This window comes from Hylaeus anthracinus, unplaced genomic scaffold, assembly GCF_026225885.1.
Source record: "Hylaeus anthracinus isolate JK02 unplaced genomic scaffold, UHH_iyHylAnth1.0_haploid 11997, whole genome shotgun sequence".
In the NCBI taxonomy this organism is placed as follows: Eukaryota; Metazoa; Arthropoda; class Insecta; order Hymenoptera; family Colletidae; genus Hylaeus; species Hylaeus anthracinus.
In genome coordinates this window covers 772,509-786,860 of record NW_026534344.1, presented here as the reverse complement: position 1 = coordinate 786,860, position 14,352 = coordinate 772,509, and the positions used below count along the sequence as shown (strand labels likewise).

At 41.4% G+C, this 14,352-nt stretch overlaps 1 protein-coding gene across 5 annotated transcripts; it reads right to left on the bottom strand.

Moving 5' to 3' along the window:
* Positions 1–128: 128 nt before the first annotated feature.
* LOC128889657 (coronin-2B-like) lies at positions 129–13,753 on the bottom strand. 5 transcript variants are annotated; one of them, XM_054147473.1, is made up of 11 exons: positions 11,502–12,956; positions 9,729–9,780; positions 9,572–9,669; positions 6,379–6,576; positions 5,845–5,961; positions 5,170–5,484; positions 4,835–5,059; positions 4,555–4,764; positions 4,144–4,261; positions 3,843–4,069; positions 129–3,553 (listed from the first exon to the last, which is right to left on the bottom strand). In XM_054147473.1, exons 3-11 carry the CDS (start codon positions 9,587–9,589, stop codon positions 3,359–3,361), a joined length of 1,623 nt encoding a protein of 540 aa, XP_054003448.1. In that variant the 5' UTR covers positions 9,590–9,669; positions 9,729–9,780; positions 11,502–12,956; the 3' UTR covers positions 129–3,358. The 5 variants fall into 5 exon arrangements, with proteins under 5 accessions (XP_054003448.1, XP_054003447.1, XP_054003446.1 ...); XM_054147472.1 differs by lacking the exon at positions 11,502–12,956 and adding an exon at positions 12,964–13,076 and having other exon boundaries at positions 9,572–9,780; XM_054147471.1 differs by having other exon boundaries at positions 9,572–9,780.
* Positions 13,754–14,352: the final 599 nt, after the last annotated feature.

Here is a 14,352-nt window from a genome sequence, read left to right as displayed (position 1 = left end):
ATATTTGTATAATTTTGTACAGAGTATGCACCCACATACGCGAAAGTATTTTTTACGCGTGTAATCGATTGCGTAGAAATTAAGAAAATAATGTACTATCTATATGAACCATAAAACGACACAAATGGGACTGAATGCTTTGTTCTTTATTTACGGACGAGATGTCCGTTAGTTCTCCATGTTACAGACACACCTCTTGTTTCTCTGCGTATAAATAAAATATGATAGTCGACCAACCGCTGATAACAAATTATTTCACGACGATCTGTAAGGTATTTGCACGTTAACGCTCTTTGGTATATGTATATCCGTTTATACAGTAAACAGTACGTAGGATTAGCACTCTTTGATACGACGTACACGCTCGTAAGCGATGGAGCAAACTTTATCGTAAGCACGAAAGCTTCAAAGCAGAGATGAGCAGTATTCGAATCTAGATAAACATTTCAAATAAGGAATAAAAAATAAACTTTCTATGCGTCACTCATTGAATGAAGATTACAGGTTAAATTATGGAATGAAAAATGTATCTTTTTAACGAACTTAGTGTATCTGAGCTGGTCTTATTCGAATAAATTTTGCCCATCTGCGTTGTGAGTCAGCAATGTGAAACGAAAACGTGTAAATATCGAACGTGACTCTCTATCGATGCTTTAGGAATATACTCCTATCATTTTACCAGGAATTAAAAAAAAAATATATGTACGAATCGGATCAGAACGTTTTCGTTTAACAATGACAAATTTGAAGCACGCATAAACACGTATAAGTTGCGAGAATCGTTTACTCAAGTTTATATATTTATCTGCTCGAAGTTACAGCTATATATATATATCGTATGAAAAATACATGTATATATATAAACAGTGTATAAACCATTGCTTAATTCGATCACTATCAAGCGGTAATTTCATGGTGACTAACAATCTCCCGTTTGTTGGTCCTAGACAATATATAATTTGACACACACACACATACATATCGGCGTTATTTTTTAATGTAAATAGAATTGAATCGAGGATCGCGTATCCTCTTCTCCAATGATTCGTTTTTGTTCTTTTGTTAATTGTTCTATGTTCCGCGCGTGTATTGCACTCAACACTCTAACGTACAAAAGATGTCAAGCTAATGTTCGAAACTAATCGTTAATGTACAATAATAAATATATATAATATATATATATATTGTCACTGCCACACGTTTGCGAGAAGGGAAACTTAGTATTGCCACCCGTGGCATGGCAGTGATTGTGACAGTGATTAAATATAAACGCTGGGTATTCGAGTAGCTTAAAGTTAATGTAAGCTAAGACCATCTTTATCTTATCTTACACGCTAAAAGTGAATAGAATACGATCTAGTTCAAAAATTAAATATTAGATAAATCAATGTACAGCCGTTAAAGAAGTTGATGATATTATTGACTATTAAAAATACAAATTAATCGTAAACTGGTGTAAATCAGAGTAATAAATAGAAATTGCAAGTAATCATCGACCGATGGATGAATTTATCGAAATCATATGAAAAGAAAACTATCGCTTAAATGCATCGACTGTAGCGATCTTTCGTTTCCCGAATAACCTTAGTCTTTAATCGTTATTTGTTAGTCTTTATATATCTTGTGCTTCATTCACATGTTCCAACGTGACATTTTATTGCATCTTAATATCCCCCGTCGCAGCTTCTAAACGCCTGCATTTATCTATCACTCTGTATACGACAATTCTACGTAAGAACGAATCGCATACGATAAACGTGCGTATGCACAAGACAGGTACAATTATTCGTGTACTTGTAGTGGTTGATGTCACCTGGGGCTTCTGGGTGTAGACCATGTCTTTTGGGCAGGATACTCAGCCGACTTCTTTAAATCGCTTGGCGATACGTTAAAATACCAATCATACTACACGAGGTATGCTAATATCAGTGCATCTTTGATTTTTGAAGTAGCTAACCGCAATAGTAGTCAAAGGTCAGAGTATTCTACTCAGAGAACAAGTCCAAGACCAAGAAGTCTCAGTTAACATTAACTGTGAATGGCCACGAAAGCCTCAAATATCTTATTCGAAATCTAATACTTCCTCAAAGCTTTATCTTTCTTCTTCACACTCTAAAAAACACAAAGACTGTTCACTTCACCAGATGTTAGCATTACTGCCACTGGAGTACTCTAAACAATCTTTGTGTTCCTCAGAGTACGTTTACACGGAATGTTTTACCAAATTTGGACACACTTTTCTTTAGATCTACGCGTTGAATTTACCTTTGAAGTTCACACGTCCGCGTTTCGCGAAACACTCCGTAAAAAGTTGATATCATACTAAGTCTCAGCGAAGCAAAGGAAATGCTAAAGTGACTATGGTGCGCCAGCGAAGTAAAACTACTCGACTCGGTGGAAAGAAAACGATTCAGAGAAGAATCACACGAATGACGCAGAAGAGAACTACCAATGATCGCGGAGAAGTATCAACACTTTCTATATAGACAAAATCTCGTCTGTACAGTGAAGGCAATAGTGTAAATCACAATTATTTATTCTTCATTTTTTTTGTTCAGTTTTTCTACGCATTTTTCGACAGGGTGTTCTGACGGGAATTGACTAAATTATTGTTGCTCCGTTGGTGTACGCTAAAGACGGTACAAGATCATATAAAGGTAGCAAAGAGAATGGAGTAGAGTGATGGAGAAAGGACCTACAAATTTTTAATTGAGAATTAAAAATTTAGCTGGAGAAATCTATAGTGAGGAATTCAATCAACCTCATCGTGTTCAGCCGGTCACCCAAAAAAATGTCATATACACTCCAAGTCTATTTTGTCATATAGTCTCATATAAAATCAAAAGTAATCAATGAAGTAAATACGTAGCATTCAGTGGTTCCGCTATAAACATGGGCGATGTCTTGTTTTCGTTACAATTTGTTAATAACACGCAATAGGTCTACAGTGTATACAACATTTTTTGCCTAGACTCTTGGACACTTATCGATTGCCTCACCAGAAAATCGTATCGTCAACAAAGTTTGAGTGTCCGTTGTTTACGTTGTTTTCAATGCGACCATGAAATTATCATGCACCATTTCTCTGCGCAACATTTCGAAAGCTCAGGCGTCGCATCGTCCATGACGGAATGCGTTACTTATTCGTTAAGTACCATATCACTCGTACAGCTAGCAGCGAAGCTACAGAAAACGTTTTTCAAGCGTTAACACGTTCGAGACCGATGTATTACTATCTTGGATAGCAGTCAACATTTTTGCAGTTCTGATCAGATCCGTAGGACTGAACAAGTCAGATGTTGCGTGGCTCGTAGGCTGAGTTATCAGGCTCGAACGTGTTAAAGTTCTCGGTAAAGCTTTACTGACGTTGAAGTTTGCGAATCTGTTCCTCCAACTCTTTGACGCGCAGTTGGCTGCTGGCGAGCTGTCGTCGCACCAGTCTTAACTCGTCCGTTTGACGAGCGAACGCTAATCTCAGCTCAGCTTCGTTGTTGGGTATGTCCACGGTCTCCAGGATTTTGTTGTCGTTCAGGGGGGCTGTGATGATGTTCTTCTGCGCGTAAGAACAAGTCAGTAAATAATAATCGTGTATGTGTGTTGCTACAAGTATTAATTCTACAAATTTTACTCTTGATCGTTATTACTAGCGTTTAAGGTAAGAAACAGGGTTTCTTACCCACTGATTACTTCCACTAAAAAACATGTTTCGTGTTTTAATCAAACCATTTATTACTTATTACTCTATTTAACGCGGTTCTTTAAAACGCAGACATTCCTGTCGCGGATGAGCGAGCACCTGTAAAACATGAACCGTGAAAGTCTGTAAAAGTCGCCAGATCTACCTGTAGCACAACGTTCCCAAACTTTTGCTGCAGCTGCTGGAACTTGGTGCTCTGATTGCTGGAGGTTTTCTGGCTTTTCTCCGACATATCGTGCAATTCGATTGGCCTGTAGTCGGGCACAGTCTCCGCGGACAGGAACGCGAATTTCTTTTTGTTGTTCAGGTCGGTCGATGGAGGAAGCTGTGGTGGCTTGTAAACGCGTGGCTTGTGCGTGGTAATGCTGCCTCCTGTTGACATTTCATTAATGAGTGTATCGAGAAAAGAAATTAGAATGATAAGAGGAAAAGTTGAACGCTCGTACCGGTTTTCAGGGAAATTAAAATCGGTGGACTGTTCATGCCGCTGATCCAGTCCCTGGCCGACAGAGCGGGACAGGTGCCAATGGTATCCGGGTACAAGTCTTCCTGAAATTGGTCGCTCTAGAAAGTGAAAGTTTTCAATTAGTCGTAACGAGTTTCAAAGAGCTACGGGGGGGTTGCCTGGTCGAGAAGTTTGGAAAAATATGTTCTTTATGGCATTTTTATCGAGTTTTAGGTATTTTTATGTATAGCGATCTTATTATTTCTCTAATATCAACGGGCATGGCCACTATTTAACAATAATAAATAATCGTTAACACTTGAAAAAATTGCAGATCAGTGTGTATAACACTTTTGTAAGAATTAAAAACACAGAAAGGTGTATATTTGAGTCGTTTGTTAACGAGGCCCACCTTTCGAGGGACTATCATCGATATGGGCTCGCACATTCCACGTGTGGCGTGCAGTTTGTAGAATCTGAACACCTCGCACGTGGAGGTGGTAATGCCTCTCTTTGGCATCACGCCCAATCCTCTCTGCGGATTTCCAGAAATGAACTGGCTGAGGAAGTGCATCCAAGGGGCCTCGTTAACCACCTCGTAGTATCGAATGTTGCCATCGCCCTGAAACAAGAAATATGTAGAAGATTAGAGACATAGGGTGCGAGATTTCAAGCTGGGTCTCGACGTTTACCTTTCCCGCCAGGTACACCATATTGGTGTCATTGTCGTAATACGGGAACACGACCCCACTGGAGGAATCGATGGTCTCGCACGTCAGAGGGGCACTCAGGTCGTGCTGACTCCAAATGGCGTATTGTCTGTCAGAGTGTCGACTGAAACCTGTCGTGAGGAGACGTCCAGAGTCACCGAGGAAAACCACTTTGCTGGCTTTGGTCCCAGCGTGACAGATTCCTTCCTGAATAACAATATAAGATCGATAGTTTGAATGATAATTTTCACAGTAAAATTGAATAAGAAAGAAAAAGTGAAGTAAAATCAGATCAAGTTGATCCAGTCGACACGTACAGAGACAACGATACCAGATCTAGGCTCGAAGACTCTCAGCTTCTTATCCTTGCAAGTTGTAGCGAGCAAACTGCCGTCGCGATTCAGAGATATGCTGTAGATCACGTCTGGATGTCTATCGATCACACTGACGGCGACTCCTCTGCCTACATCCCAAACGATCACCAAATGATCGAAGCCAGCGCTGAAGAGCACGTTCTCGGCTACCGGGTGCCATTCTATGTACGCGACCCTGCGTTTGTGCTCTTGCAGATCCACCAACCAGTCGGTCAAGTTTCGGGACAGACCACCGTCTGGTATATGCCATAGTTTTATCTGGAAAAGGAGGCATTGAATATTGAAAATGATAGGAAATCAAAATTTCTTGTTTGAACAATCAAGAAGAATTGAATTTACTAAAATTTATTTTAAGGTATTCCTGTAGATTTTCTAGCGATCCAAATCGTTGTCTTGTAACGTAATTCTGCAAGGAATATTACAACACATGGAACCTACAAGAAGACGAACCAAACTAGGGTGGACCATGGTTGGAGCCTCGCCAAATCTAATGGGAGACCTAAGGAATTACCGAATGCCTGACTAATAGCGTGTCGGAGGTTCCTCGGTATCGGACACCTCGCTAAGCGATAAAGTCTAGTTATTTCGAGCAGTATGCATATAAATGATTAGCCGTACGGTGCAGTCATCGGAACAGGAGGCGATGACGTTGTCGTTGAAAGGATTCCATTTGATGTCCAACACTGGGCCAGTGTGACCAGTCACCCTGCTCGCATTGAAGTCCAGTCGACCAGTCTGAAAACAGAGTCGGCTCGAGTGTCATCGATGTTTGCACAGAATTTAACGCCAGTGCAAATATCAACGCGCATTCTTATCTTGATACTATGTGTATCAACGACTCTACTATTTTAACGAGTTTTAGCGATTATGTGCTCCACCTCGATTTTCACTACAAAAATAAAGTTAAGGACGTTTGATTTTCCCTCGTTTTTTATCGCTATGCAACTCTACATTCAATCAAAATAAGGATATTTTGCAGTGAGATACTTTCCTTGTAATCAATGGTAAGATAAACTTATCTACGTCGATGCGCGATTTGATAGTAGTCTCACGCTATACCCGCAGCGTTGATAAGCTATCTGGCGGCATTCGCGCTTGTGCGACTACGCGTAAGAATAGCGAATCGATTATTCGATAGGCTAGATAACTTACGCGATCGAGCGGCAATACGAGAAACGCCCCACCGCCCGCGACCTCCGTCACCACGGCGAGGAACTTGGGATTCACGGCGCAGAACTGCGAGTCGTGGGCGTTCTTCGTGATCTTGATGTTGTCGTAGCATTTCTCCCTCTTGGCTGGCAGGCCGTAAACGTGCCGAAACTTGCTGCTCCGAACACCTCTGAACCATGACTGAAAGCGCCGAATCGTCACCATGAGACAGAGATCTTTTAACCCTTTGCTATTGTGTAAATCGGGGAATAGGTGTATACATTCGATTTTATTCGTCACTTGTCACTCGAATAAAAATAAAATTTTACCCAATGGCTGATCAGCATACAGGACCGTGCATTGAAATCACTCGAGCGTCCTGTCCTTCAAACTCGAACTAACTCTTCGAAACATAAAGGGTTAAGAGACGCCTCACTCCGAGTTCGTCGATTAAGCTTGCTCTATGATCGATTAACGACGGCAAGGTCAGTAGCACGACCATATGGAATTATTTACGAGTTCGCCAAAACTCTCTCCGGTTCAGAAACCGTGAAGAAGAAAGTCTCGTGACCACGAAACCGCCTAAAGCGCACGTTTCGACGCGTGTTATCGAATTAGCGCGATTCGCGACGCGGATGAATTCGTCAGTCACCGATTTGCGAATTCTCTAGCAAAAACTGGTCGTTTAGAAGTTGGACTTGGCAAAGTCCCATGTGTCTTCTGCACGAGGGGAAGGTGTATAATCACATCGATGTGAAATCTTCGGAGTTAGTCGCGCGTGATGCATATTTGCTGGCGATGCGCAGCGTAGCGCGGCGAGACAGATCAAATTATGCGACTTTTTCCCGCAATAACGAATAAAGTAAGCGTCGTTCTTGTCCTGGTTATGTGTATGTGTGTGTATGTGTGTGTGTGCATGCGTGTGTATGGAATTATGACCGTAATCTCGACCCATCGGGCGAGTGATTAACGGTACACACTCCACGTCACTTTTCTTTATTCCTAATGCGATTGGAATAGGCGATTCATTCCCATTCGACAGAAATTGGAAATGAATGGTAGTTTAAATTGTTGGAACAAGTGGTGGCTAATGTAAAATTATAAATCCACTTAGCATCGAAGCTACCAGGGCGACAATCAAAATAGTAGCGAATGTAAAACAATAGTAATATTACATTACCGCATATTATGACTCCTCTGAGCTTTAGAGTCCACTTAAAGGCTTCCCGATGCTGGCGAGAACTGGGATGCCCAACATGTGCACAATTGACACAATAACTCTGAAGCTTATAATCGTATAAGCTTCAGATTTTGAATACTTATATAAAAATACGATAAATACTATTTATCGTCGTCTGATCTTTCTGTTCTTAATAGTTTACGCGTGACTCACAGGTTTGTTAAATGAACAACCAAGGATTAAAATAATCGTCGCGTTATCTTGACTTATGGTTCGCGAAACGATCTTCTAATCTCGTTGATTCATCGTTTTCCAGTTGAAGAATTGAAAGTTTATAGAGCACTTGTGGGATCAAGACAATCATAGATTAATTTTACAATATTACGTTCAACAGACCTCGGACGATATTGAGTCTCGACCATGAGTGGTGAACGCTGTTTTCTGAATATTCATGGACTCTTAACAAATTAGATTTTTGCTTACAAAGGAGAAAACGCCGCTCGCATTAATTAGGAGATCAACTTTCTGACCAATTTAGGGGAATAAGTTACATTTCAGGAACGAAAGAGATTTTTATCAAACATTCAACGTGGCAGATTAGAATAATATTTGTTTAGAAACAACGTATCTGGAGCTTTAATAAAAGATAAGTTTCTAGTAGTTCTTCATATAGGATTCTTGAGATTTGGAATTATTTTACAAATATTGGCCAACCCTCCCTTCCCTTGGGTCTCTTCCAGATCCGTTGCTGGTGAGCACATGTTGACGCCACGATCAGATAATTCAACCGAATCGATCGTCTGTCGCGACTAACGCGACGTTAATAATTGTCACGCGGAACGCAACGGCAATTAGGGTCACGGGAATATGGTAATATTAATCGCGTCTGCCGACAACAATGCCATATTCAAATGTTCAACACGTATCATACATTTACATTGAAAAAAAAAAAGAATGAAGTGAAAAGAAGAATTATAGAAACCACCATTGAAACGATGAAATACAGTCCATTTTATGAATTGACTACTCTCTTTTTCTTTTTCATTTCAGTTCACCTTGAAATAGGTGAATCGAATTAATCGAGCAGCTGAATTATGCCCTTTTGTTTTATTTATTGAGTTTCTTGTGGAACGTATCCGTGGGATGAGAAATGTACCGTGACTAAAAGAGTCCAAGAGATGCCGTGCTAGATACACGACCATCGTTTCGCCATAAATATAGCTTTCGCCATTATATCGGTTCCGATAAACGTAATGGTCGGTAATCAGTTGTCGAGTGCTTAATAGTAGCTTCATCGACGTTGGAGGAGAAATTGTAATATCAGCGAATATCGGAGCAGGTCAGGTCTAATGCCACGATCCTACGAGTGCATTCACAGTCTCAAGTATTATCTAGACTTAGAAATTGGAACAATTTTATTCCAGTTGTAAGTGACGAATAAATTCATATATTTATCGCGTCGATATTTATTAAATGTATCGGGGCAGACTGTTATCTTCGCTATTTTCTACCGTCAGTCTCGCATGGATTGCCTTGCGATTTTATTTATAATCGTACAAAATAGGAATAGATTCACAATTTTAGTTAACAACTTATGCTAACATCAAAACATCACACAAGGCACAAGTAAAAATGTGAGCCCGCAACTACAGCATCATTTCATTAATATACAAACGTTTTGCGAAAAATAATGAGGAAAATACACTTATCAGTAATAACACACAGAAGGAACGATCGAAAGAAATACATATAAAGCTTGTTGATTTTCTTGTCCATAACAGAAAACGACTAATTTGAACACACTCGAATTGTTTTCAGAAAATTCTCCATGCAATTTTCAAGAATCTCCCCACTCGTGGCCCTTCCAGGCAACCCCTTTCGCTACTCGAGGGGTTGACCGAGATCGCCACGTTCGAAGGGGCCTTTACCAAAGCGAGGGGGGGTACCGGTGAAGAGAACTGTCGGGAATACTGGTTCGACTGGTTCAAAAAGTCACGAAACACCGAAAGCACTCACCTGTTTGTCGTTGGTCATGTCTGATACCGATCGTGCTCAGAAGTGGCAGCCGGTACACGTGGGGGGTGAGACGGTGGTCGCCAGTGCACAAGAGGAACCTGTGGTAATCGAACAAGCCAAGAACCCATGCATGTGTGGGAGAGGGAACTTGTACTACCTTGAAACTCGCTTCATTTGTAGCAGGCGCGACGCCAAGCCTCCCTGCTTTACTGGAAGAAACAAAAGGGAACACGTGGCCTGGTGTTACACCATTTCATTTATCATTGTCAAAGAAAGTTCCCAACATCGAATGAACGATGAATTTTCAACCCTCCAGTCGCCACTGTGGACTTTCTTCCTCGTTTATGCGTAAAACATTAGGTTTCGTGTAATGGCAGTAATGAGAAATCGAAGACTGCATGTCTCGAAGCGTGTCGAAAAGTTGTAAAAGCGATTTTCAACGCGCAGGTGGTCGAATCGAAAGGAAAGTTCGGAGGCCAGAAGAAGAGTCGGTGAACTTTAGTACAGCTATTAACGCTTTCCTAACATGGTTTCGTAAACTACAAGATAACGTAACTCGAACTTTTATAATTCGTTCGATATAGGTATTGATAACATGCCAAATCTCAATGGTCCTCCGATTGTTCCTTTATCGCAGTTATTGTTACTTATTGTTCATGTTTCCGAAAGGAGTACTTGAATTCCAACACCAAACTCGTTGCCTATACTTGGGCACATGGACCATTAAGAATTCACGAGTTTCATTTGAAGGTTTCTACCGCTGAGGTTTAATGCTATGGATGCCATGAATTCGCTTTTCAACTCAACCCTGTGCTTTCAAGTACACCCCGCAGAAAAAGGACCCAGCGATGTGTAAATGCGGGAGAGTGCGTTAAGAGGGGCGATCGTTAAATCGCACTTTAGAACACCAGTCCTGTTATTCCACCCTCGACTGGGCACGCGTCCATCCACCAGGCTCCCAATTTTCAGGAAAAATAAGAATCCTATGTTCACGATGGAAGTTCAAAAGTGTCTAAGAATATAAGTAACATCAAATACGTATTTTTTTGTTTTTTTTTTTTTAAATTCTAGTACTGTGCAAGAATTTTAGGGCACTTTCTGTACATTAGCTTACATATTTTATTTTATTTCACCGATGTTAATGTACAACAAACATCTCTCCAATCGATTGGGAACGTGTTAATGGCCATACCACAGCTCAAACGCTAATCGTTCGCGTTCGACACGCGAGGCGAGTATTCCATCCACGTGTCGATCAATTGTTTAGATGGTAGGAATCATTTTTTTTACGTTACAGACGCAGTTACGTCACGCCTCGGAACCGGAGTCATCGACGGTCGAGGATGAGTTGTCGTATGTCGACAAGGTCGACTTTGCTGCCAATGCTAAATAACACTGGACTTTTTTGTCTGGATACTTGGAGCTTCAATGACAGGAAGAAGACGTTCCAAGCGTTGCTCGCTTATCGCGACTTTGAAGTAGGTTTCGATAAACTACGATCGATGGCAGATTTGTGGATCGTGCTTGGCGAAGTATATAAAATAAGGAACGATCCCAACGTCTTTTTCAAGATAGAATTCAAGTTGTGGAAGGTGGACGCGGGCCACGCGATAACCAGAAATGAGAATATCACTTTCGTAACAAATTTCAGAAACATTGACTCGATAGAGTATATTCTATCTTGAAAATCAGATGAAGAAATGAGTTTTCAAGAAGGACCTCCTTGAACCCCATAAAAATTGTATAAAGTTACTATACAAAAATATTTGTGTACCCTTGTAAATAGTATTAATACTAGAAAAAAAAACATTGTAATCATTCCTCACTCTACATACTCCAAAAAAAAAAAATTCCTGAAGTATAGTCAATTTCCCAGCTATCGCGCCAGGAAGTGCTAAATCTCCCAAGAAACTGTTAGCATCATAAATACCTGTTTCCCTATCAGCCAGGAATAATTTTAGCCTATCTCCGTGTCTCGTTCGTAGAGCCGTGCGAAGGAAACGTGAGGCGGCCTCGTGGGAGCGCGAAAAGTCCTGCCGCGTCACAATGGAACTCGTTCGGTAACGATAATGCGAACCAACAAGGCGAACGACACCTACGAGTTCTTCTCGCGTAAACCCAATTCGCGGGGTAACGATCTCTAGGGACTTACAATTTACAATTAGTCACGCAAGTAAGTTTCACCGAGACAAGTCTAAGCGCAGATACATGGCTATAGTAACGATATCCAGCTGAGAGTTCCAGCCGCGCGCGTTTGATCGCGAAAGTCGCCGAGCTAGCACTGACTTCTCGCTACGGCTTTATAGCTGCGGCTGGTGCCAGTATCACGTGGCGCAACGCCTAAGTTCGTGCGTGTTTAATACACAAGCGTGACGTTTTATACAAACGCTGGTGTTGTCACTGGCGTAATTTACGTACCTACTTCTGGGAGACTTGAGCGAGGGCTAGAGTGGATCGCGGTACGTAACACACGACCAGTCCAGAAGAGTCGGTGGCTCTTATCTAACTACCGATCGGTGCGTAACACATGCAATTAGCGTGCAAATACATCGACGACAGGAGAGGAGTTACTTTTACCATTCGACGCGCGGTGATTGTTAGAGGGAATTGAAATCGTGGAACGGATGAAAGTCGTGGATTAATTGAGCTATTAATAGTGGTTGGAAAGGAAAATAAACGGGATTCTGAATACTCCGACGGGTAGGGCACGTGTATCGGTGTACTGGTCTGGCGTTGATACGATACTCGATCCAAATTTCAAGTATTCGAATATCTTGTTTACACTGTACAAGTCTCTATTCAGAATCTCCAGAACAGAATGAATAGTACAAAAAGTTAGTGTCCTTGTTACGAATGCAATTAGGACGGTAGCCACAACAGATTCTTTCATCTTCCAATTTGTTCGTTAAGTTTATCGATTATCATAAACCTAACGAACACTTCCTTAAAAAAAAAGTGGAACAAACCCCTGTCCCCCATCGCGAACGTCAATCAATACCAATTTCCTTAAATCAAGTCGAAGCTAAAGTAGAGCGCTTTAAATACTCCTTGATTCGCAAACAATGACTAACGACATACCCTAATGGTTACATGCAACCGGTATACAATGCCAGTTACTTTAAAGCCGAATCGAGCAGATAGCAACGATATCGATAACAAATCTTAATCTGTAATACTAATATCCTTTCAAACTCTTTCGAGCAAACATAGCTCTCTTTATTTTTTAACAAGATCACGACATACTACACAAATCAAGCTACAAAGCAAACGATTCTCCGTAAAAACACAACGACGCGTCGTTGTTGAAAGAAAGCAAAAGCTCGAACAATTTTTCCAAAGTATCCATCCAGAGCGAAGAGACGAAAAATGCTCTTAGAGAAAGAAAATCTTACTTTTCCGCTGGGCTTGTAGCACGCTCTGACGTCTACCATATTGTTCAATAAGGAATGAGTGTCATCCCCGCCGTCCAGACCAAATTTCTCCGCCAATTCCTCCCTCGTGCGTATCATTTCCCAGTTCGCGATGTTATATCCCATAGAAGCTCTTTGATCGTTTCGAGATCGATTCCCACTTTCGCCTCTGTCGCGTCGCGATGTCTATTAGATTGCCTCCGTTTACTCGTCCTTATTTATCGAATTGTTCATCGATAATTTCGTAGCCACCTTTAGCAGCCACCCTTCGCACACCTAACGTCAAAACCGTGAACGGAGCGGTGGACAATCGCGATAGCCACGTGCTGAACGCCAACCTTCCGACGATTTCGTAACCCACTCACTGAACCCGCTCCCACATGTACACGACGTATCGATTCGATGATGTGCGCGCAACATGTAAACACGGAAGAGCACGCCGCCTCGAGCAGTGTGTGGCTCGCCTCAATGCCGCCAGAAATCGAACGATTATCGCGCGCTTCCGTTACACCTGTGATTCGTTCGATTTAGACGCGCGCGGAATAAGTGTTTACTTTACTCGCGCGTACGAGTAACGACTGGACGCGAGTCCTATACGTCGAGTAACAACTCTATTCGCATGGTGAGCTGAAAACGGGACTTTTTCGTTCGCGTCGCGAATCGGTCTGCTCCAATCTGCGCTCCTCCCTGGTTTCGCGTGATGGGGGATGAGCCAGTGACGTCCAACGTGTGGACATGCTGAAGACTTCACAAAGTTCCTAGGAGAAACGGATTTGTGGGCACAAGTACATATAGTTGTGAAAATAATACGAATGAGTTTAGATATAGTCGACAATTATCTTTTTTATAGTCATAGATATGGTAATGTACTAAGGAATCTACTGCACTAATTTTAATCCACGGGTCTGTAAGGCTATTAAGGCGGCCCTGGGATCAGTATGACGTACACTCAGGGTCGTGTTAAGTGCCGTCTTAACGTATGAACACGCGGGCCACTTGGGGGCTTCGTAAACTCTAATGTATGCCACGTGAAACAACCCAAATAGATATAAAAGAGTAATATTAAAAACAAATAACAATATGATAGAGACGGATAAAACCCAGAATAAGAAAAAAATGTATTTTGAGAATGCCCAAGTTTGTCGTCGAATAGTTCCCATTGCCTAATGCTAGTGGCGCCATCGGTGGGAAAACGGCCAAGTTTGTAGTAAAAAATAGTTCTCACCGTTTCTGTAAGGTGGCGCCATTAACTAAAGGATCGATAATTACTGCTAGATTAAATAATTCTTCATAAACATGATAAATTTTACATATTAATCAGTATATCTTAGTGTTATAACGCAAAAAATCGTATTAATTAATCATTTGTGA